This window comes from Garra rufa, chromosome 5 (genome assembly GCF_049309525.1).
Source record: "Garra rufa chromosome 5, GarRuf1.0, whole genome shotgun sequence".
Taxonomy (NCBI): domain Eukaryota; kingdom Metazoa; phylum Chordata; class Actinopteri; order Cypriniformes; family Cyprinidae; genus Garra; species Garra rufa.
Window position 1 is genome coordinate 14893406 of NC_133365.1, and position 25356 is coordinate 14918761.

General features: G+C 36.1%; 1 protein-coding gene across 3 annotated transcripts in view; it reads right to left on the reverse strand.

Moving 5' to 3' along the window:
• Positions 1-1857: 1857 nt before the first annotated feature.
• edil3a (EGF-like repeats and discoidin I-like domains 3a) overlaps positions 1858-25356 on the reverse strand; it is a 211750-nt gene continuing 188251 nt past the window's right edge. For all 3 annotated transcript variants that reach the window (XM_073839789.1, XM_073839788.1, XM_073839787.1), the window contains 2 exons: positions 17491-17646; positions 1858-4080 (listed from right to left, as the gene is read on the reverse strand). In XM_073839789.1, the coding sequence (XP_073695890.1) occupies positions 3931-4080; positions 17491-17646 (306 nt within the window). In that variant the 3' untranslated portion in view covers positions 1858-3930. The remainder of the gene's footprint in view (positions 4081-17490; positions 17647-25356) is intronic.

Below are 25356 nucleotides of genomic sequence, written 5' to 3' on the forward strand. Positions count from 1 at the left end.
TCAGTTGAAAAGAAATTAAGGTTTTTAAGGAAAACATTCAAGGATTTTTCTCCATATAGTGGACTTCAATGGGAGCCAACAGGATGAAGGCCCAAACTGCAGTTTCAGTACAGCTTCAAAGGGCTCTACATGATCCCAGCCGAGGAAAAAAGGGGGAAAAAATGTATATACCTTTCAACCACAAACGCATTTCTTGCACTACCTTTGCAATGTGTGTCCGTGACTTCACGCTAAGAATAGGTGATATGGGCTTGAAAATATATCATAATAATTTAGGACGATTTATTACAATAACTATATTAACGATAATTCAGGTAATCTTATGCATCTACTAAGAGACAAAATGTAAAAAAAAATCCTGTTTCTTTAGAGAAAAGTATTATCTTTTCTATTTTTACCCCAAATATGGTGTTGGTAGCATTACTGAGTACACACGTAATGTAATTCATACTGGAAGCCGGAGGGCGCCCTTGCGCAGAAACTCCACATATGCATCGCAGAAGTAATAGCACTGACAAAAAAAAAAAAAAAAAAGAAAGCGGATATTATTTATAGTGATAAAAAAACAAACAAAAAAACAAAAACAAAAAAACACTAGGTGGATTTTTATCCTTATAGGGTGGATGTGTATATACACTGCCAACACCCATTTATGTTCAAACAACATGTGAAAGTGAATTCTGCATCCGATGACCAATTCCTAATTCTTATCGTGGGGAAAATTTTTACCGGTATATCGCAAACAATAAGATATCACTCATTCCTACTTCACGCATTATGTAATCACATTGGAAAAGTCAGATGTGGTTAGTTCTTTGTTTGTGTACTATGGTTCAAAAAGGTAGGGGAGCAGAAAATGAAATTTGAGAAAACTTCAAAATCATTCAAAATCGTTTTACCCTTTTTTTTGGAAAGGGCGATTGACTTTCTTTGCACCTTCGCTTTGTAAACACTGGGTCGGTACTTTCGCCTACATCAGTCATGACTTTCCATTGTGACTGTACGTCGAGCCACTGCAAGACAAGCATTTGTGGTTAAAAAGTATATACTTTTTTTTTTTTTTAGGAAATGACTAATCTTTTCTCTAGTTGAGACCCTTATTCCTCAGCTGGGATTGAGTAGAGCCCTTTGAAGCTGCATTGAAACTGCAGTTTGAACCTTCAACCCGCTGGTTCCCATTGAAATCCACTATATGGAGAAAAATCCTGGAATGTTTTCCTGAAAGACCTTAATTTATTTTCGACTGAAGAAAGACATGAACATCTTGGATGACATGAAGGTGAGTAAATGATCAGGAAATTTTTATTCTAGAAGTGAACTAATCCTTTAAACTCAGAATTCTGACTTTCTTTCTCTCAATTCTGCATTTATATCTTGCATTTTTTAACTGCGAGACAAGAAGCCAGAATTGTGAGATAAGAAGTCACAAGTACCTTTTTAATTTTCATCCTGTGGCAGAGAAAAGCAACATAGTTCTTTTAAAAAAATGTCATGTTTAAAATTTATTGAGGCACAGAGGTTTTAAATTCATTGCTAGTCATCACAGTCGGGCATATCTGGCCATCTCCTGAAGATTTCTTCTGCTTCTTTTTTGTCTGTTTTTTTTTTTCCGTCACATGAAATGCCATAAGCAGTATATGATCTGACATCACATTCATAGGCTGTATCTCGCGCGATCCTGAACAAAGAATAGCTTGGGAGAAGGAGGAAAGCAATCAATGCAAGTGAAAAACACAAGCTGCATACCAAATCATGTACTGGGACAAACAACAACAGAAGAGTTTTTTTATTTATTTATTTATTTTCCAAAAACATCAGTGAAGGCAAACGCGAAAAAGCAATAGACAGAAATCGAGAGATTTTTCACAGATGTCTTTTTATTTGTCAAACAAAAGAGCTGTCTATATGTTAGCAATGGCTGTCCTCCTTTGTACACTTCTCTTGAATTAATGGTGTATAATTGGTATGTTTTACCATATAGCACTTGCTTGACACGGTATGAATAAAAAAGAAACATGACATTTTTTTTGGAACAGCTGACAGCATAAACGCAAAACAAAAAGAGTATGTGGCCCACTGGGTCTCTCTTGACTTTAACTCTATACATGTTTTCAAACGATCACTATTCACAGCACATGTAATGGAAATGCTGGACTATCAGACCCACCAATATACATATTTTGTTATTTATTTTTTTCAAAAATGTGCCTGTGGACCTCATATTTCGATTTTTTTTTCTTAATACACAGTCACCCTCAAAAGGTCTGTACAAAACTGTTAAATGTGCACACAAGTCATTTGAACAGTGTTAGAGACGAATCTCACAGACACAGGGAAATGTTAGACAAGAATTACTGATATTACTTCCATATATGTCGATAACATGGTAAACATAGAAACATGATGCCAACATTTATCTGTTAGTTAAAAAATATGGTACTGTACGTGATGTATATGATGATTCTGGTGTATGATATACGCTGAATTCATGTTTGTTTTTTGTCACATTCAAGACTGTACAAATAGTGTTAAACCCCCCTCCCCCATCTAATGGGTTCTCATATATATATATATATATATATATATATTATGTATGTCATGAGCCCTGAAAATTTCCAGAAAAGTAGCAAATAAAATGATGCAGTGATTTCACAACCCAATGGTGCTCACCCTTGGAATGAATAACTAGATTTTGATGATTACCTAACAGCTGTATAAACATCTGTATCTAATCTTTCCATACTTGAGAGCTGTTATTTATTGGTGACTTCATTATATGCAAAGGGGAAAGAAAGAATAATCCCACTTTTTTCCGTATGTTAATATTCCTTCACATTTTCTAACAAGCACATACAAATGTGAGACATTTCAAAGGGACTTTGCATTCCACCAAGTTTTTTTAATCGTACAATTGTAAGTACTAAAAAAAGATGACAACTATCCTGAGGTTTTTACAATCAAGAAAAACAAAAATACAGTAGTACAGATAATAGGTAAACAGCCTGAAAAACTGAGACATCTGGAAGTTAAACAAACAATATTGTATACATTAAAAAAACTTCTAAAGAATTAATTTCCAAGGATATTATTTTCTTACAAATTTCTCCAGTCGTTGTTACAGACTGCCTACGTAATAACCTGTAAGTGAATGTACCTTTACCTTCATAACTTTCCATCGGTTGTCTTTGTGTGTGAAATTATTTAAGATTCATTTGTAATAGGTGCTTCCAGTACTGTAGTGTTGCTTTTATTATTATGGCATGTCATTACGTTATGGGGCATGTAACAGTGCCTTTAGAAAAGTACAGCAAAACAGATCATAAAAATTTGAAATGATAATAAAAATGATCTACGAAATGCTTTAATTTGAACTTATACATCTTGTTGTCTTATACTTCTATTCATTTTTGCATCATGCAGTTATTTTGCGTTTTACATATAATACAATACCATCGTATTTTTTGTCTACACAACAATGTCAGTGTCGGTTGTGATATAACTTCAGTCAGGCCTGCTGTTAAAATGAAAGTAGAAAGATAATTTACATATTAATGTTAGTCTTTTCTGTGATGTGTTTGATTATGGCCCAAAAAGCATTGCATGTCATTTTTTTGTTCTGGTTTAAAGTGACACTGTACAGTGGCTATTGTTCCACTGCGTAAACCACAGTGAAATAACCCCCACCCTCCATTTAGCCATTAAAAAAAAAGAAAAAAAAAGAGAGAAAGAATTCGACAAATGGCACAGACCATAAAAAGGACAAACAAGCAGGGCATGAGAGATGACTAAACTAAACTAGGCTTTTAAGGGGGAAAAACCTAAAACAAAACTAGAAAATACAACTGAAACCAATTTTAATTTGACATGTTTAAGCACAGTTTATATTGAATATGGACCAAAGTGTAGCAAAGGGGAAATGAATAGGGGTCTTCACTCTTCCTCTGTGCATCCCAGTAACTCTGCGCGCAAAGTGATTCTTCCGTACCACGACCATGGGAGAATTCGGATGAATCTGGCATAGATGGGAGGATCTATCACGTTCTTTCTGTGGGTGTCATTATCGAAATTTCCTTGAAAGACCTGTTGGAAAGAGGAAAGAAATTCCCAAATTACACAATGATTCTCAATATAAATTCCATGATACAACATTTATTGCGATATTTAAAAAAAAAAAAGCAAATGAAGACATGGAAGTTCACATGGAAGGAACATTTTGTTACCCTGGAAATCCAGAGATCTCGCGAGAGCACAATTTGAATTGTCTCTGCAAGACACTCTGGCCTCGAGCAATGATGCATGTTACTGCAATACGTAAGCAATTCTGGGAACCAATCAAATCGGTGTATCTGATGTAGGCGGGCCAGAGGCGAGCTAAGCTGATGACGACAGCGCTGCGACGTCCGGAATCATTTAGTAAACATTGAAAGAGATCTATTCTACAGATGAAAATCAGTTGTTTGAAACGGCTTTGGCCGCTACAAAAGAGGAACAGAAAGCTGCGCTCGAATCGTTCCTTTGTAAGAAGGACGTTTTTGCTGTTTTGCGGACTGGATACGGCAAGAGTTTAATCTATCAGTTAGCTCCGCTGGTAGTTAAGCGTATGGGGCGACCATGAAGGGGAACAGATCAGAACCGGGCAATGCCAGATAGCATTCGGCAGTCTCGAGTCCTGGCTGTTAAAAAAGAAGTGGTGATAAATGTTATCGAACAAGGTCTACCGGGACAACCTGATCGGGATTGTGGTGGAGGAGGTCCATCTCATTTACAAATGGTAAGAGTCACTTGGTAAACTTACTGTAACGAAAAACTGAACTATTCAATAGTAATACAGTAGCCTAACTTGAACAGGACGATATGTCTCGCTGCTGAATGAAACGCTAGCGTCTATCCACATATTAGTTGATAGTTAATGAATAGTTTGATTGGACCTAATTGTTTTAATGAGATTGATTCGGCTGTTGTAATTAATAGTTATTAATCTTGTCACATTGTTTATGTTATAACATTGAAATCCACTCTTATATGTTCACCGTCGCTCTGGATACGTCACACCATGTATTGTTGTGATTGGTCTGGAGTTATCCAATTTCGTGCAGTGAGAATTTCAAATGCATGCTTGGTGCCGCCCCTCGAGTTAGGTCCTTTTCATTGCTTGAGGCCAGACCCATAATCTTAATAGATTAGGGTCTGGATTTTTCCAGGCTAACATTTTGTACATTTTACAGTTAAATTCTTCTATCTGATTCTCTTTGAGAGTTCAAAATGAAGAGCTCCAACCTATGTTCTTAAAGGAGTAGTTCACTTTCAGAACAAAAAAGAAAAGAAAAAGAAAATATGTTTTTTGAGGAAAACATTTCAGGATTTCTCTCCATATAGTGGACTTCTATGGTGCCCCGGAGTTTAAATGCAGTTTAAATCCAGCTTCAATGGGCTCTAAAAGATCCCAGCCGAGGAAGAGGTCTTATCTAAGCGAAACTATCGGTTATTTTCTAAAAACATTTACTATTTATATACATTTTAATCTCTACACAGAGTACATACAGAGCTAGACAAGATGAGCATTTGAGGTTAAGTAAATAAATTGTAATTTTTTTTAGAAAATAACCATTCGTTTTGCTAGATAAGACCCTTCTTTCCTCAGATGTGATTGTTTAGAGCCATTTGAAGCTGCATTTTGGAAGTTCAAACTCAGGGGCACCATAGAAGTCCATTATATGGAGAGAAATCCTGAAATGTTTTCCTCAAAAAACTTGCTTTACACTACAGTAGTACACTACAAATAATAGTCTACCGCGAAAATATAACTGGTGGCCAACGCATTTCCAAATGCATGCTAAACTCACAGAACATGCAGTTAACAAGTTCACTCTATTCACTGTGAACTGAGCGGAAAACACCAGATCACGAGCTGATCGCCTAAACAAAGTGCGCACTTCACTTTGAAACGTTCAGTGAAAACAGACTTGATGAAGGGATAAAGCCATATTGTGCTTTTGGTTTTAGTTCATTTGACAGATACTGTGCCAAAGCATAATGGCCCAAAACACGACTTTAAAGACCATTTATGTTCGAATAAGAAATTGTAAAATATTTTAAAAACTACACTTTTTGCCCAAAAGACCTATCGTTTCATATCGTCATGTTACCACAATGATATTGAGATTTTGAGACCACGATACTGATAATACCGTAACATCACTATTATTAAGCTTCCATTTTTGTCAGAAAAAAAATATATTTCCACATTTTATTTAGCAAGGACACGTTCACTTAATCAAAAGTGACAGTAAGGACATGTATAATGCTACAAAAAAATATATATATATTTTCCAAATAAATGCAGTTCTTTCCAACTTACTCTTTCAATCACAATGTAATGGCTAATGAAAATTCAGCTTTGCCATCATATAAATAAATTACATTTTAAAATAAAGTCAAAAAAAAAAAAACATATTTTAAATGATAAGAATATTTCACAATGTAACTGTTTTTCTGCATTTTAATAACATAAACAGCCTTGGTGAGCATAAGAGACTTAGGTTTCTCTGGCTTAAGAATTTAAAAAACAACAGCAATTGAGACCCAAATTCTCTTCAGTTTAGGATTGGTGTTATAGACAGCAAACAGCAATACATAAAACCATTGTTTTCACCCTATAGAAAGAAATCTGTGACAAATAGGCTATAATATGTGTACTGACCACATCTGATCCACAATTTGCTATTAATCTGATTTATATTATTATAGGATGTAATCATGAACACTCACTGGCAACCAAATTGGAGCTACTGAAAGTTTTAAAACTGTTTAGTTTTGGCTCATGTGCCGCCAATTTAAAGCTCAAAAGAACTGCAGGCTAATTCACTGTAAACAGTCGGCTTATTTAATTTGCTTTTGATGAAATCAGCTTGACTTTGTATTTCCTACAGCAGGCGTATACAAACACATTGCCCTATCAATCACACAGTGCGTATTTACAATACAGAGTCACAGAAAGGAAGTACAGTTCATGATTTATGAATAACCCTTGAGTGCGCTGCTGAACTGATGCTGAAGGCAAACAGAGCTCAAGTATGTTCAGTGTAAAGAGTTCAGAGAAGGGGAAAAAATCAGCAAGCAACAAAGAGGTTGGCTTGGAACTAAGTCTTCAAGTGGGCTTCAAAGACAAATTTTGTTGAGCTCTCCGAGCTCTGACAGCGCATATTCATCAGCAGAGAGTAAACAGAGATCCTGTGTGTCTAATTGCTGGTGTCCCTCCCTCTATCTCTTCCACACTGAATCTGCATTCCCTTTTGCACCATGGAACCAATCTTGTGTTTTGCAGCTTGACTCTTTCCAATGTACTCCAAGGCTGAGCGGGGGGAAATGTCATAAAAAATTGATTAGGCAAAAGGGCAGCTCAAAACATGAACTCATTCGCTGAACTTCTCATCTGATGCCCTGCACAGGAAACTCTTTCAATGTCAAGCATTTCCCGCCAGGCTTTTACAGTATAATGATAAGGTCTGCATACTTTGACTGTGAGTGTTGATAGATAGTATAGCGGGAAATATGTGAGAGTTAAGTAAGATTTATTAGGGTGCTTTTATGTCTTTCATTAACATTCTATAACCCTGATGGCACCTCAAGCGCCTGTGTGATTCCAATACTGCCAATTACAGTACAAGATATGCAAAATCCAATATAAGTGTATGTGCAGCCAGTGTTGTGGAAGAATGCTGAAAAATACATTTACTAAGGAGCATGAGGGTAGATTTTTAGTCTTTTCTGTGAGAGAGTTAAAATGCAAATATAAATCAAGTGGTTCACAAAGAGTCCGGAAAGATCAAAATAAAACATAGGTCACAAATTAGAAGTTCAAAACGAGGAATTTCTAAAGAAAAATGTCAGAGGATTTTGATATAAATTTTGGTTTTCCTTTGCTAAAGTAAGGAAACTTTGCTTCCTTTGCTCCCGTAAACAAACATTGGTTTTCACAAGACTCACAGGCCTTACAAAAATACATCAATTCGCTACAGGCCTTTATTCACCCCCTGGAACCGTGTGAGACACTTTTTATTATGGATGCAGTTTATTGGTCTTGTTTTGGACTGATGAAGAGAAACACTTGACTATGCCATTGTAAAGCTTAGAAGTGCCAGGATATTTTTTGAAAGAAGGAAGTCATATACTTCTAGGATGCCTGAAGGGTGAGTAAATCATGGGCTAATTTTCATTTTTGGGTGAACTAACCCTTTAAGTCACATTTCGATATGTTTTTGCTACAGTGGGTGTAAAACATGTTCATTGCTTTCTTTCGTTCTTATTCATTCCTTCATACATTTATTCAGTGATAAAATGTACAAACTATGCGTCTATCTTTAAATAAATAAACTGTGTCAACATTGCTGAAACTGTACTGCACTTTATTGCGCTGTTGTAAATAAGGAAAGGGATGTGAAATGCTTCCAAAGCAAAATTGTATTTTAGTCAGAATTATTGTGTTGCCATTTTATTGTGCTCCATCTGTTAGACATGCATACGTGCATACGCTCCAGCACTCATTCTTTAAGTTTAACTTGCTTGCTGTCAGGATGATCCTTAATGCAAAATGAAAATACTGCCATGACTTTCTAACATTTAGAGATAAGGATGTAACCGTAGGATATAAGTTATGCTCTGAGGAAAAGAGGTTTCAAATGCATTAAATAGCACATGCATCTGATCTCCAATAGTTAAAACAACGTCGTATTTGTTTTCTACACATACATGCCTGTTTTTTTGTTATGAATATGTGTACCATTACATCCCTAAACTGTAAGGATTGAGCTTAACTTTTAAACTGATTGGTAACAAGTCACAAAACAGTGCCCATCTTACAAATATTGTGCATTTTTGTAAATAATTATAGTAACAATGTACTATAAGCTGTGGAATTTAAAGGTAATGTAGACTGTAATCAAGACTCTCTAATGTTAAGATGTACCATCTTTTGCAAGTCACTTTGAAATGGAAGTGGTTGTTCTATATTATGATGGGCATCCAAGTGTAATAGCTTATCGAAGGTTTAGAATAACATCATGATTTTTCAATTTAATTATAACAGTTTGAGTTGAAGCTCTCTACAATTAAAATAAACATGACTCATCAGGTAAGGTTAATTACTTGAGCAACCGATATTGTTGCTGTTCGACTGGTAAACGCTAAATAAAAACAGACTCACAGAGGTGTACTGTAGTGCACATCTCTTTTATGGTACTTATCCATTTCAGTCTTTCACGCAACAGTAAACAATAAAATTCAAGTGAACGCTTTCGCTTTCTGTAACCGTAACCAAATGAGACATCTCACTCTTCTGATGTACCCTCTGAAGGAATGATGGAAACAAGTCACTCTCAATTACCTTCTCTCCCTGTGCACCCAAGAACATTTGGCACGATTATGCATAAAAGCCGAAAAGAAAACAAATCCATCTCTAAGACATCCCATAAATCTGCGCCTGGTGTTTACTGCTTAATCTAATCCCTGCACTGCTCCGCTCATCACTGCAAAGCCGTGGAACGGAAAGTTGTCTTTAGAGCACTGAATGAGTGTTATGGCATGCAGAAACAAATGGAGGATTATATAAGAAGGTGCATCAGGTATAGCAGATATTCTATTTAGAGGTGAGGGCTTTTGGAGTTTGATCACAAGGGGAGGACACTTTATCACTTCATAGCCTCTTCAAGCTGCAAGACTGCTCAATTCATAAACACATCCTTTGAAGTGGGTCCTTCATATGGAGCGGAATCAGTGTAAAAATCTCTCGAGTGACACTTAAAGTGGAAAGGCAATCTCAAGTCCTTTTGCAGCATGGCAAAACAAGGTTGTAGAGAGATTTGGGTATTATATCTGAGCATGAATTTTGCAACTGATTCCAAACCTGATTTACAGATTGACAGACACTGACAGTCATATACATCTGGAATGGCATAAGTGTGAGTAAATCTTGTGCTAACAGCTAAATCTTTAAACAACCAAGCACCTTTCTTCATTTCTAAGATCTGTTTTACTCAAACAGGTCTTGACATCTAGCAATCTTGGCCTACTTTCCGTTTTCAGATCTCACATTTATGCTTTTGTCTAGCACAATTTGTGTATAAAATGGAAGAAAATGAAACGTTAAAATGTACAGTTGCAATCGAAATTATTCAACCCTCCAGAGACTGCAGTACTTTATAAGTATAAAGCCATTTTGGCAAGAACTGTGATGTCTTTGGTGCAAAGACTGAAGCTGATGATCAATGGACTTTCAGGACAATCATCACAAAGTATACATCCAAATCTACTTAGGCTTGGTTCAGGGATCAGTCATAGAATGATCCTGAGTGGCCTGTTCAGTCTCCAGATCTAATTCTTATTGAAAGTATTTGTTTGAATTTGATGAAAGCAGTGGCAATGTGAAAACCAAAGATTATCAGTGATCTGTAAGCTTTTTCAGGCAAGGAATGGGCCAAAATTGCTGTAGAGTGGTAACAGAAGCTTTTAAGCACTTCCAAGCAGTGTTTATTGGTGGTTTTTAAGAAAAAAAAAAAAAAAAGATTCTGCACCAAATTTTACTTTTGGGGGTTGAATAATTTTGAACATGAACATTTAGAGCCGATTTGATTTTTTATTTCAATTATTCATCAACCTACTTTCTTAGAATTACTCAAAAGTGTATTGATAAACTTTTTCCTCTAGTATACTGATGCCTTTGATAAAATGTTTTCACAAAATTTTGTTCTCTGCAGCAAAATGTCTTGCAGGTCAAGAGGATTGAATTTCGATTGCAACCGTACTTTTCAAAAATGAAATCAGGTAAAAGTAGTCAGTTCAAAGTAAAAAAAAGGTGTTAAAGTTAGATTTTTGTGGTGGCTGTGCTTTAAAATTAATAACTATAATTCTTAATTGAAGTAAAGAAGGATTTTGAAAGTCGGACAGTAATCAGTGTTGAGTACTGTAAGGTTAACCCTGCCTGCTTTAAATGTTTACAAAAAATGAGTAACAGTTGGAAGCATGCATTATAAATGTACAAAAGTTATAAAAAGTAATCAAATGTAATCAGTAACATTACTTATATATATATATATATATATATATATATATATATATATATAAGTAAAAGTTTATTTATAATCAACATTTCTTTCATCTCAAGTGCCTAAACAAGGGCTGAAACAGAATCTAAAATCATGGCCAAAACACCTTCTATTAAATCTAAGCACCTATTATATACAGCAACATCTTTTATATCTTTCTAAAGGTATAATATTGCTTTATCTTATGTGCCAGCTGGCATTATCCCTCTCATTTGCTTGTCTGAGCCAGATTCATATTATTCACTGTTACGGCCTCATCTGTAGAGCACTAGCTCGCTCAATTTAATGTTATTAACTATGGAGATATTGCGTGAGCTCCAGCTCGCCCTTTTCTGACACTGTCTGGACTGTCTATAAAAGTAAGTGTTTAAGAAGTGGCAGGCCGCATGATTTTCCCAGGAGGCTGACATCCCGCACCCTGACAGGGACCAAACGAGGACACAATCACTTTTAATACACCATTCCTTTTCATTTTCTCCCTCTTAAGTCAGTCTCCTTCCTTTCTTTAACTCATCTATATAGTAACAGAGGAGCTGAACAGGCTGTGCTGTGCAGAGCAAACAAATCTCGAACAATAGATCAGATGTGAGGGCTCCACGGGTACAGTTGTCCTATTTCTCCCGAGCTCTGATAAAATGGAGAAGATCTGGTGTGACTCAGCAGGAAAGCAATCCTATAAGGACCTGATCCGAATTTCTGTCATTACTCTGAGGCGTGCCAACTTATCAAAGCTACTCATTAGCCCTTGCTGAAGCGAGCTTCAGGTGGCAGTTTTCAAATTATGGTTGTGTAATTTATAGAGCTGTCAATCGATTATAAGATTTATTCATGATTAATCTTATTATTTTTTCATACTTCTTACATGAACACATTTGTGACCCTGGACCACAAAACCAGTCATAAGGTTAAATTTTACAAAACTGAGATGTATATGGAATATGAATGCTCAGTAAATAAGCTTTCTATTGATGTATGGTTTGTTAGGATAGGACAATATTTGGCTGAGATACATCTATTTGAAAATTTGGAATCTGAGGGTGCAAAAATATCAAAATCCTGAGAAAATCACCTTTAAAGTTGTCCAAATTAGGTTCTTAACAATGCATATTACTAATCAAAAATTACATTTTGATACATTTACAGTAGGAATTTTACAAAAAAATCTTCATGGAACATGATCTTTACTTAATTTCCTAATGATTTTTGGCATAAAAGAAAAATCAATAATTTTGACCCATGCAATGTATTTTTGGCTATTGCTACAAATATACCCCAGCGACTTAAGACTGGTTTTGTGGTCCAGGGTCACATTTAGTACACATTCTTAAGCACACTACTGTTAAAGTATATTTTTATTTCAAATAAATGCATTTTTTTGACCTTTCTATTCATCAAAGAAGATAGAAAAAACACCACCTATTTAAAAAAAACAAAAATATTATGCAGCACAACTGTTTTCAGTATTGAAAACTGCTCCTGGAAAACTACCTTCCTGCAGACTTAAGTTCCAACCCTGTTTTAACACACCTGTCTGTAATTAAGTAGCCCTAAACACCTTGATTAGCTAGTTCAAGTGTTTGATTAGGGTTAAGGCTGATCTCTGCAGTATGATAGCTCTCCAGGAGGAGGGCTGACACCCAAACGGCACTCACTTGAAATGGGCTGACACTTGAAATGGCAGATGCCCAAAAAGGCCGACATCCGTCTGATTTTGGGCCAAACTGGTCAGAAGTTATAAGCAATCAATTTTTTATATCTTTTTAAATAAATGTTGCAGCGATACAATAGCCTCATGTGCATTTTTGCGCAAACTTAATCAAATTTATTAACATGTTTTACAAAAACATGTTGGTATATCAAAAATCTTTTGATACATTTAGCCAGAATGCTCTGAAGATTATCTGAGACAATTTTGGTGAAAATTTGACAAACCATCTGGGCTGTATATTAATCGGAAATTTAGAAATTTAGAATTTTTTTGTATGCATTCGGTTCTGTATGAGCCAAGGAGTCAGAGTAGAAAAGGAATTTTGCTTTTAGACCTTACAGTTTAAAAATTATTCGCAGAGACATGAATGCAAATTTTGCCTGTTGGTGACGTTACAGAGTCAGAAACACCTAATTTGCAGTGGTTAACGATGAGACTGTCCTCTATCCGAAATATCATAATTGTCTCGCAAGTGATTCTATAAGATTTATTCCAATTAACAATATGCTAAAGCATTTGAAAATACAGCATTTTACGTCAAAATTCAAAATAGTCCATACTCAAAATGGTATTGACATTTGGTATTTGATTTAGTATACCGCTCTGATTCTAACAAAATCACTTTTATGAGTTTTGGCCAAACTGGGTTACTGGTTTTCACCAGTAGGTGGCGTTTCCTAATCCCAGTCCTCGCAGCCCCCGACTCTGCATATTTCATTTGTTTCTCTTATCACTTACGATGTTTGTTCTATTCGACCGTAAGTGCCCTGCAAAGTGCTCATCACCGGATATTCCACCATGATTCCAGTTTGAAATTTGAAGAGCATTAGCGTGCGAGACACAAATTTAAATTGTATCTATTTACAGAAGTATATTATGAGTTTTATAAGGTATATAACAGATACAGGTGTCTAAGCTTGGTCCCTAATAATAAATAGAAAAAGATATAGAACAAAGAGTATCAACAAATCAAAAAAAGTAATATTTGCCAAACTGAAGGAATGCCTTAAAAGTGTTAAATAGGTAATAGTGTTAAACATTTAATTAAATAAAGAGTAAACAGCCCTAGAAATTTTATTATGTTGATATACAGTGAAAAGGCTTTAAAAATGAAAAGGGAAAGTAATGCAGACCCTACAGATTCACATTTGGCCATTAAGCCACAGCACACAGTTCATTACCAAACTGGCACCTTTTCTCGCACTCATCTGTTCTGTCTGTTCAGTGATTCTAAAATGATTCTGTGTAACAAAGGGAATCTCTTTGACCGCTAGTCAATATACAGGGCTAATGCAACCACTGTTCTAGAGCTCATCTCACCTGAAGACAGTAAATAGTAGGTTGCATTGTATTCAATTTCATCTTCGAGGACCATCATCCTCAGAACCTTATTGCCAGCAACCAGATAAATAGCACTTTAAGATTACTATTAGATCAGGTCCAAATCTGAAAGGTTAAAAAAAATGATACAATCTGATATTGCATTTTCTCCCTTGAGTTGAAAGCAACTGGGGATATGAGGGAGTGAGATCAGATTTTAGTAGAGCTTGAAAGGTATATTGCGACTATGGAGTGATAAGAACAAGACCAAGTGATAAGTGACCGAAACTTGCCAAAAATCAAGTAAAACTGTTGGCCATCATGTAACAAGGAAGAACTGTCTGTACTGTCTATCTATATTGAGTCTTCACAGATATTAATGCAGGCATTTCAGAGAAGCACCTCTAAAATTCTCTTTAATAATATCCACTGTGCCCTTTGTGGGTCACTAAGCCTTGCTTTAACTTCCTGCTCAGTGGCTGGAAATAGAGTTTTACTTTTCCCCTCCAATCTGTTCTGGTATGTGCCTCCTATTTAACCCATTGAGCAATGTTTCCACAGTATTGATTTCCGCAATGAGGACATCAAGGGCACCTACTACCAAATGAGGCAAGGGAACTTGTGTCTTTCCTGGTTGTAAGTCACAATTTGACACAGATACAGATTATACAATTGGAGATTCTATAACCACATATTACCTTCTGGTCATACCCATCATGGGAATCCAATCACATCTCTTTTCTTTTGTCATTCAAATGCCGATATGAATCTTCTAAGCCTAAGCATTGCTGCTATCTTCAAAATATGCAACATAGAGCACAGAGCTTTACCTTCCTCTTCATGTTCACGTCAAGGGAATGTGGCTACATCCTTGGATGGGGAAGGGAATCCACTGGCAGCTAATCTTGGGAAGTGATCTTATTTACTGCCATCTAATGTGCTATTGACCCCCCTGCCTGCGAGGGAATAGTTCTATTCGCGGGCTAATTAACCCCTTGACGTTGACCCGAGGCTAATCAATGATGGGTGTGCATGTCTGCGCCAATCATCTCTTGAATCTCTTGAGAGTAAGCACACTCAGATGAGTTCGGAATTTGGCCAAAGGCAGAGTAAGATCTGAGGAACACACTACAAGTGATCATGGACCACACATGGGCATCTAAATGTGGTTGTCACTCCTCTTTCAAGTGCTTAATGGCATTCTTTACATACAGAGTGGGTTATATTGGGAGTGACAACCACAGCCGAATCAATTTTCATTAAATCCTCGTAGTGTTTACAGAACCAAGCTGAACAACTAGTTGTTAATGCATTGATGCCACACTCTTGTCGACAATGACAGCTTGTCAATTTGTGTCTCTTTTATCGACGGGTGCAGTGCAAGCAAATCACAGGGAAACAGTTACATTCATTTACAAACTTTAACATCAGCCTTCTCTCGGCACTATACTCACTCCTACAGAGTGCTAGAAGAATGACATTTTTTTTTCTGGAAATTAGCATCACTCTGCTTCCATTGACAAAAAGCCAGTAGGATTTTCCATTAGCTTTTGCATAACTGTAGAAAAGAAACTCTGTGACCAATAAAAGTTTATGACTTCTGCACGTTTTTTTTTTTTCAGCAGGATAATCAAAAAAGCTTAAATACAATTGGAAGAAGTACAAAGCTAATGCTAGGCTTTCAACCTTAGTGGCCATTACCACTAAGCTTCTGACAACTCTTTCAATCTCTATTTAAAATCTAAAAGTTGGAATATTTGACTTATATTAGCTCGCAAGAGAGTGGTTATAAACATAATGAGGCTGTAAATGCGGACTAGTGAGTTATGGATTTACCAGTTCACCATGATGGTGTTTAATGTCTCCACCATCTGTAGTCCAATTTAGCAACTTGTTAGCAAGTAAAACACATCAAAGTCACACAAAGGCTTAATAAAGTCTTTAGTTTGAACAAAATGTTAAAATATCTTGAACTTTTGTTGACCACAGACCTTATTTCAGGCATTTAACCAAAACCTAACCAACTAATTGGGTTGAATTGGTTGGTAATGGTTCTTCTTGTAGCTTCTTGTAGTATTTTAACAATGACACTACTACCTTTTTGGGCCTTAAATGTGGTAGTTGTGTTGTTGTCTATGCAGGGTCAGAAAGCTCTCAGATTTCATGAGAAATATCTTAATTTGTGTTTCAAAGATGAACAAAGGTCTTACAGGTTTGGAAAGACATTAGAGTACGTAATGAATGACATAAGTGTTCTTTTTTTCAACTAACTCTTTAAATATGATTTTAAAATGAGATTATATTGTGATTTCTATACTCTACCCAGAAACTGCAGTATATTACATCTTATTAGGAAGTAATATTCTGCTAAAGGCTTTGAGAAATGTAGTCTTATACCGTATAATTGGAGTTAAAAACTTTGAGAAAACTGAGTGGGAAAAAATCACTGTAGAAGAAGTGAGAAACACTGTGGTGCAAATCAGGTTTTAATCATCTCATTACAATCGTAGGAGGCCATCTCTGCCTTTTCACATTTTTATCCGAAGATCCATGCTGTGCTTGGCTTGCCAAGGTGCTGACCCTGTGCCAGCTAATACTCACCAGCTCTCTTAACATGGCACACAGCTTTATAGCAGTAGCCAAATGCAAAGATTATCTCAGTACTAAAAATGAACTAAAATTAGAGCTGTGACACAGGGCTGTGTGGCAAACATCACAAATATTAAGGTCACAAACAGACATACGTCTACAGCCAAAAGTCATTGGCTTTTTTATTTAACAACCTGATAAAAAGCTTTTCTTTTTCAAAAACGGACAAGTATATTCAACAATGTGTCTTTAAAACATACATACACAAATAAACCGCTTTATTGTTAGGTTCAGAATAGTGTCAGAAGCCTCTGAAGACAAGCTCAGGCCAATGGACTCGACGTTTGTAACCCACTAGAGGTTTGTAAACAAACATTTCTGGCACACTTTTCACTAAGGCTGGGCAGATTGGACTGTTATCTGGGTGTAGACAGGCCATAGAGAGAGACACAGACAGAGTCTGCCCAGGTGCCCTGGGACAGTGCTGACAGAACAGGATTGACGAGAATATACAGCCCTGATTCCAGACAAGGATGTCCTTCTTTCATTGACTTTGGGATGTAAACATATCCATGGAATCCAGGTTTATGAAATCAAGTGTTTAGGTTTAGCAAAAAACAATGCAAAGATGATTAAAAAAAAAAAAAAGATTTATATCAAGGTGATTCAGATAAACCTTGAGATAAAACGCCTTTGGTCAAAAGATAAAAGTTCTTTTGGTCTTGAAATAATATGCGTTTTTGACATGTGGTAGTGCGTGAGAAAGAATCTTACCTTGTCTTTCTTCTGTTTTTCGTCTTGATATATAAACCATCGCTCGCCGTTATTGCTGTACGCCAGCTTGTAGGAGCCGACAAACTGAACGTGTCCAAAGTCTTTAGCCCCCTGGGTAATAACGCCTGTGATTTTTGTTGGCCGAAGCATGTCAACCTAAAAAACACAGAGAGAAACAGTGAGAGAAAAAGAATGAGAGAGCTCTTCTAACAGTAAGAGATTTTAGTGATTACTTGAGTCCCCAAACATCCTGAATCTTCCACTCTTATCTTCGGCAATAACTTCTAAAGATACTGTAAATTTGTTTAGTGGATATCATGAATTATTCACAGCAAAGTGGGCAATAAAAAGTAGCCTTTATTTCAGCTCAGCAGAACCGTGATTGCTAGCCACAGCAATATACGATAATTGCATTTTGTTAATATTTTATGCGGCTGTATTTACTGAGATTTTTTTTAGCTGCAAAGCTGCAAAAAACTCTTTTATTTAGGTCTGTTAGGACCACTATCATCAAAGATGATTGACAAACAGCAAACAGTTTGAATTGGAGGTGTGATTCTTTTCTGTGCAAGAACTCCCTGTGCAGCCTAGCATGGATGAGAGCAGGCAGAGCAGTGATAACCCCCTAGGGTAAACAGAATTGAACCAACATAAATGTAGCAGATAACATTAATGTTCTTAATGACCATTTAATGTAACAACATAATTCAGGATAAAAGTGTCTGACTCAATGAGCAATATCTAATGCTATGTCCTGACTGTAGATGAAAGGAGGAGCTGGGGATGGAGGAGGATAATTATCTCCATTATCTCCTGAGCAAAGCAATATGCTGCTGAATAATACTGAAAGGACCTTATAAAAGGGAATAGTGATAGATGTTGTATACATTGTATACATGGACGTGGATCAGCTGAGAGTCAGCTGATGCAAGCTTGACTGACGTGACCTGCCAGAACTAATTCTACACTTGATTTGTGTTTTATGTAAGTTGGTTTAAAAAGCAACCGACATATGTACTTTTAACAGTTCATTTGAAATGCCAAATTATATTTTTTGGCTGATGGTATATAAATACATCCAAACTAAACTTGTTAGGGTTTTCTTTATGCAGGGCTGCAGCAAGCTCAATAAAGTTGGATGTTTTAAATCATTATTATTGAATTGTGGTCACAAAGCAGGGACATATCCAGACAGTGTTGGTTAAGAAATAAAAGCCTTCATATAGACCCATTACACTTCAGGACAAGAGCCTTAAAGCTAGAACAAATACACCAAACAGTCAAAAGCCATAAAGTTGTGGTTCTACTGTCTGTTATCATTAGTGTAGCAATGCATGAAGCACAGCTGACACAAAAATAACTTTTAAACCAAGCAGATTTCTACTGGTCAACGTGAAGAATCCATGCGTGAACTTGAATGGCAATGGAGTCTGTCACTATCATACACTACGAGATTGTCTATGAAATCTGTGAACCAAAATCTGCACACTGGCTCAGACTTTCGGCGACTAGCATCAACTTATGCAAACTCTAAATCAGGGTAAAAATTGTGTAGTGTATTTCAGCCTTAAAGAATGTTTACATGGAATAGTGCCTTATTAGAACACAAAACCAGAATAAGCAAGGCAAAGTGATAATGAAAAGGAAATGCTCCATAAGATTATATAATAGAAGAAGTAAAAAAATATATATATAGCTGGAAGCAGCAATTACCGGAGTTCAAGTGCTTAAGGCATTTAAGCACATAAGGAAAAATACATTACATATTATTTAACAAGCCTGTAATCAACTAAATCAATGATTAAAAAATATTTTTTTAGCAAATCCAGATAATATACTATACAAATATGATTTTTTTTTTTTTTACGTTTATGACTGTTAAAGCGCTAGCTGTGGTCCGATCTCTTTAAAACTTTGCATGGTTGTTTAGAATCACCTGTCGCATATAATCACCAGGTTTTGAGTTTTCCTTTAGGCTTTATAGGATTTTGGGTAAATTTGGACAGGCCCCATTTTAGCTTCCCAAAGTGTGTAAATTTCAATTTTTTTTTGATAATTATTGACCTAGAAGAGTCCATAGAATTGTACCGCAGTGTTTTTTTTTCTTCTAGATTCTTCCAGAAATCTAGGACTAGTTCGCTTTTACATCTACTTAATCATGAGTTTGGTGAAGATATCTCATTCTGTTCAGGAGTTCTGTTCCGTTCAGACATTTTACTAATAGGGGCCCTGCCCCTTTCGACTGTTCTAGCATCCCTTTGCAACGGTATGGTTACTGCAATATAGGCCTGATAGTTTAGGAGTTATGAGCAATTTTGTACTTTTGCTTGCTGTAGCGCCCCTGTCAGGCTGATTAGGGTGAGCCTTGGTGACGTCGTAGACGGTATGAGTACTACCATTCCTCCAAGTTTTAGGTCTCTACGACTTACGGTTTGGTCAGCATGATCAGTTTTAAGTGGAGATTGCTGATTCTTGGCCAGTCTAACAATTACAATAGGCTTTCAGTGCTATGCACTTGAATCCCTTAAAAAAGGGAGGAAGCATGACACAAGCTCCCTTCGGACTTGGCTGCAAAGGCTGTGAAAGAACTTGTTTTCTCAATGGAATTAATGCTCCTTTCAACAGTGCAATAATAAAGCACTATGGTGTGTGTTTCATATTTATTGAATGCATATATTATTTACACTGACAGTCTATATTACCCTCTCTGTATATAGATTGGGGTTATTGTATCTACTGCTCTATAACATTGCCTTACTGTTGTGTTTACTGTTGCATGGCTCATGCTAAGCTTCACCAAGGTCACTTGAGAAACTGTTTCTTTTATTACTCTATAACAAAAACGACAATAAACCTTCACTTGACTTTTCTTTGATTACACTCAGTCAACACACATACTGTATCTATGGGAATAAGACCTGCTTTAAGTTTAGATTCATACCCTGTTTCCTTAATGCTGTAAAATGGAGATAATTTCATCTAGACTCATAAAAATGTTACTTACGTTAGCATATTATAACATATGTGACATTTCCAAGGTAATTGCAATGATAACAGGAAGGAGAGTGAGTGGCCTGGAATGAATGGAAGTGCTTGACACACCTGCATGTCCTTGATTTCACACAGAAACTTGAACCCAAAGCTAATCTCACTCAGACCAATGAATCAAACCAGTCCGTCTGAACAAAGGAGGACCTTGACGTTAAGGCAGTAATTGCAGTTACGTGTAAACCTGAGGACACAATGTTTTATCCTCAATGTCAGCGAATTAATTCAGGTGTGTTAGCTTGTGAACCATTTTAAATTTTAGTAAAACTCAGGAATTCCCAACAATGAACTGCACTCACTAATAGTGCTGTTTATTTGCACATACAGTCTGCATTGTTTAAATGCTCAATTCACTAAAGAAATTATGCAAATCAGGCAATGCCGTAAACTGGCCCAAATCACCTAAATCGGCATTTTAAAATGCCAAAAGTATGCTTGTCTACAGCATGCAAGATATATGCCTGGTTATAATGCTCTTCTCTATCATTTCGTGAGTCAATTCTATTGTTTCCGTGATTGGTAAACAGCCCAGTGTTAATTGCGCCAGCCAAATAGCACTGACTTTTGTAAGTAAGGCTCAATCTATAAGACCAATTAACATAGAAAGGTGTATTTGTGCTGAGAAGAATGACTATAACTAATATAGAAAATAGTGTGTGGTTAAAAGGCACAAGGTTATTGAGTGAATGTGTTTTTGTGCTAAAGTACAGCTTATTGCATTCACCCCATTGTGTTTAACCTTCACACAGACAGTGAGTTTCAAGTCATTCAGGCAAGACTGACTGAAGATTTGCTTTTGACAAAGCTTAACAAAAAAATGGCTGTTATTTATTTACGATATTTTTCCTCTGGCGGATGTAGATTTAGGAAACACCTTTCACAGTCCTGATGTATTTTATTGTCCCTTCATTCTATTACAACACCCACAAGCAAATGTAATCATGATTAACATACAGTAATCTGGAATATACCAGCTTTGCATAGCCCAGCCAGTTTACATAGAAATACAGATTTTTGTGAAATGCTGGCACATTAAAGAAATCAAATTAAACAGACTTCACATGGTTGCACCAATGCGATAGTAGGGTCCCTGTGGCTGGGCTAAATTAGTTCTATACTATACTAAACCCCTTTAATTTACATTTTCCTTGAATTCTCTGACCCACTTTCATGCCTTCTGGAAAGTCAGATGAAAAAGGTGGGGGTAAAGACATGAGGAATGTCTGCTCCACAAGAACATATAACATCCAATCAAAAAGACAGCAGTCCCTGTACTCAACCCGAGAGGACATGGTCAGCTCAGGTCATAGATATAAGTTGAAACTCTTTCCATCATCACTTTCCATCTTGATTTAAAACATGCAACAAACAATGACGCTGATGGCACCCTGTTGTATTTGTTCAGTTTGATGGTGAAATAATATTTGCCCAATTTGTACTGAATTTAGTATGTATCATTTACAAACAAGCAAATAAATAAATAGCATTCAGGAAACTGTTTTTGAGGGGTTGGCTCATTTAATCTGAATCTTGTGAGCTCATGTAAATACCTTTACAAAAACTGGTACAGAAAATATAATCTGATGAAGGATGCCATCTATTTATGATGCTAGGGGGTGCTATAACTAAAGAAAAAAAAAATCTAAACTGTGCAATATTTGCCATTTGCCACCAAAACAAACATGCTGCAGCACTCACAGGTTCTGATTTGTAACATTCGGCAATTTTTGTACAATTTTCCAAACTGACTGGACTCTGATGATTGCCTCTTGTGGCTTTTTGGCTCTGGAATGAACAAAGAAAGAAATTTTTGGGTCTTATATATTTTTGAACACAAAGTTTAGTTCCAGAATTTCTCCCTGTGGTCCCCTTCACATCATATAGAGGCTTTTAAAGAAGCTGCTGAACAAGGTACATCATAAAAGTTGCGGCTGGGCGCACTTACAGCTTTGTTTAAAGCATAATGCTATCATATATCAAAGAGTTCACGGCTAGTTAGCAAATCTGTTTTTAAAAAAAGCACAAGAGCATTAGCGAACCCTGAACCAAATGAGCAACTGCCTGTACTGAGAGCTTACTAAAGGTAGGTACATAGAGATCTCTTTGATTTAGAACTAGCTTAATTCAGAAATGTAGCACTTTCATCATTGTATCTGTGTCATCTATTTTAGATACAAGCATAAAAATAGATCCAATCTGTTATAAGGTCCAATCTCAATAAGAAAACAACAAAAAAGTGAATATGAGGCCCTTAAAACAGACAAGACTAAGAGCAAATTAGTCCCTTGTGTGAATATTTCATTGCTCTACTCAGTTCCTTCAAGCCTGGATCATTCTTCATCTGTACAGATTCGCACTTAAATCGCTTCTTTTCATCCCATTACATTAATTAGTTCCACTGCTTAACAAACTGCATACAAATCAGACCTGGAAAATGGAATACCTCCGGTTGAGGGAAAATGAAAGAGAGAGAATGAGGAGAGGCACAACATTTTCATGAGTAAAAGCATCTCCAATTCATAGCAAGCGTCCAGATTCGAAGAGTCCTGACAGCTTCTCAATTCAGAGTGCGCTTGCTCTGCATGCATAATTCACACCACCAAACCTCATCTAAGAGTTTGACATAGAAACAAAAAAATGACTTCTTCTCACACCAAAAAAAAAAAAACACCTTTGTGAAGAATAACAAAGATAATGTGCATTCAATCAATTATGTGTTTTGGTAAACATTTGCATGCTAGTTGTATATGACTGCCCTTGTATTTTTAAGGCCTAAGGCCTTAACACAGCTATTAAAATAAAAAAAATAAAAAAAAATCCACCACCGCATTCATCAATTCTAGCATAGCTATAGATCATTTAAAAAAATTACTCCCTGGAGGAAATCAATTTCTTTAGCCATCCATGCTTCAAATCCAGTTAAGAACTAAGGACATTCTTAAGGTGACAAATGCAGCTCCCAGCTGGCAGACGTGTTGGGAATCAGTTTTGCTCATCTGTGAAAGGACAAGATAGAAGCTTAGATATTTATCAGGCCATGTGCTGATCGTTTCTTTGTTGTGTTGTCACAAAGCGTAGGATAGCGCTGATTGAAGAATCATGCAATTACTTAAAAGATCCACAGATAAAACTGCCTTTGTGGAGTTTTAAAATGGAAAGGTTAATGTTACACGTCAAAATATTTTACCATATTTCGAAAAGTACCACTGAGAGTTAACAGACAATTAGCGGGTGATATATTAGTTTTTAAAATGTTCCAATGTACACTCTTAAAAATTAAGGTGCTTTAAAAGTTTCATCACAGCGATGCAATAGAAGAACCATTTTTGGTTACACAAAGAACCATTTAGTCAAAAGAACCATCTCTTTCTTACCTTTTATAATCTGAAGAACCTTTTTTCACCACAAAGAACCTTTTGTGAAACCAAAAGGTTCTTCAAATGTTAAAGGTTCTTTATGGAACCATTTGAACAAAAAGGGTTCTTCTACAACATCATAAAGCTCCTTTATTTTAAGAGTGTATCCAAATTCAGCTGAATTCAGAATAGTTTGTATTCATAATTTTCCTAATCCATACTGAATTTACAGAATTTCAGCACAAATAAAAAGGTATTTCATTACTTTACTATGAATATTTATGTGTTAACAGTCTAGAGACTTGAGCCTCAAGCTATAAGATAATTTCCTGGCATTTCCAACAGGTGGGAAATACATAGGGGATAGCAAATAAGACCATCAGCCCATTATACACACAGGTGAAGTGCACAGCTTTGCACTGATAATCCTTTTAAAGCAGATAGATGCAATGATTGAAGAATGTTAAGTGAATTGCGGCATTAGATGCATCTCCTCTCTTCCTGAAGTAACACCATTTATCGACTAATCGAATTTACGCTGACACTCAGGGAAATCAGCTCAAATTGGGTAAAGTGAAAGTTTCATTGGCCTTCATCTAACAGAGGGTCTGTGATGAGGATTAGAAGCACTCTTAAATTAGATTAGCTAATTCTGAGATCATTTGCAAACACAGAGTTAACATTTACATAACTTTCAGTTCTGTAGGAGAGAGGGGAGAAAGTCCCCAAAGTATGTAAACAACCACCCACATACTTCATGTTTGTTGAAAACACTCTGAAAGAAAAATAGAACGAAAAAAACATATCACAAATGTTGAAAACAAGCTAAGCTGAAGCTTGCCGACAGATTTTCTTCAATGCTACAATTCAGCAGTTTAGTTCAAACCAAGACCCAAGATAAATGTGAAAGTGACACTGATCAGCATCGCTCCAGTGCTTCCATGGCATGGAAATGGAGCAAAGAACAGTCACACGGCAGATATAATAAAACACCTGAACCCAGAAAATTGAGGATAAAGACAAAAGTCACTCAAGGACATGGAATAAAGTGTAATAGGTCTCATTCACTGACAATAAAAATATGTACAAATTTGCGTGTGAAATCAAAGTATAAACATTATCACAAACAATGTTTCATCAAAAATTTATACTAAAATGTACTATAAATGTACTATAAACACTACATATATATATATATGTGACCCTGGACCACAAAACCAGTCTTAAGTAGCACAGGTATATAGCCAAAAATACATTGTATTGTCAAAATGATCGATTTTTATTTTATGGCCAAAACATTAGGATATTAAGTAAAGATTATGTTCCATGAGGATTTGATTAGTAATATGCATTGCTAAAAACTTAATTTGGACAACTTTAAAGATTTTTTTTTGCACCATTAGATTTTCCTAACAAACAATATATCAATGGAAAGCTTATTTATTCAGCTTTTAGATGATGT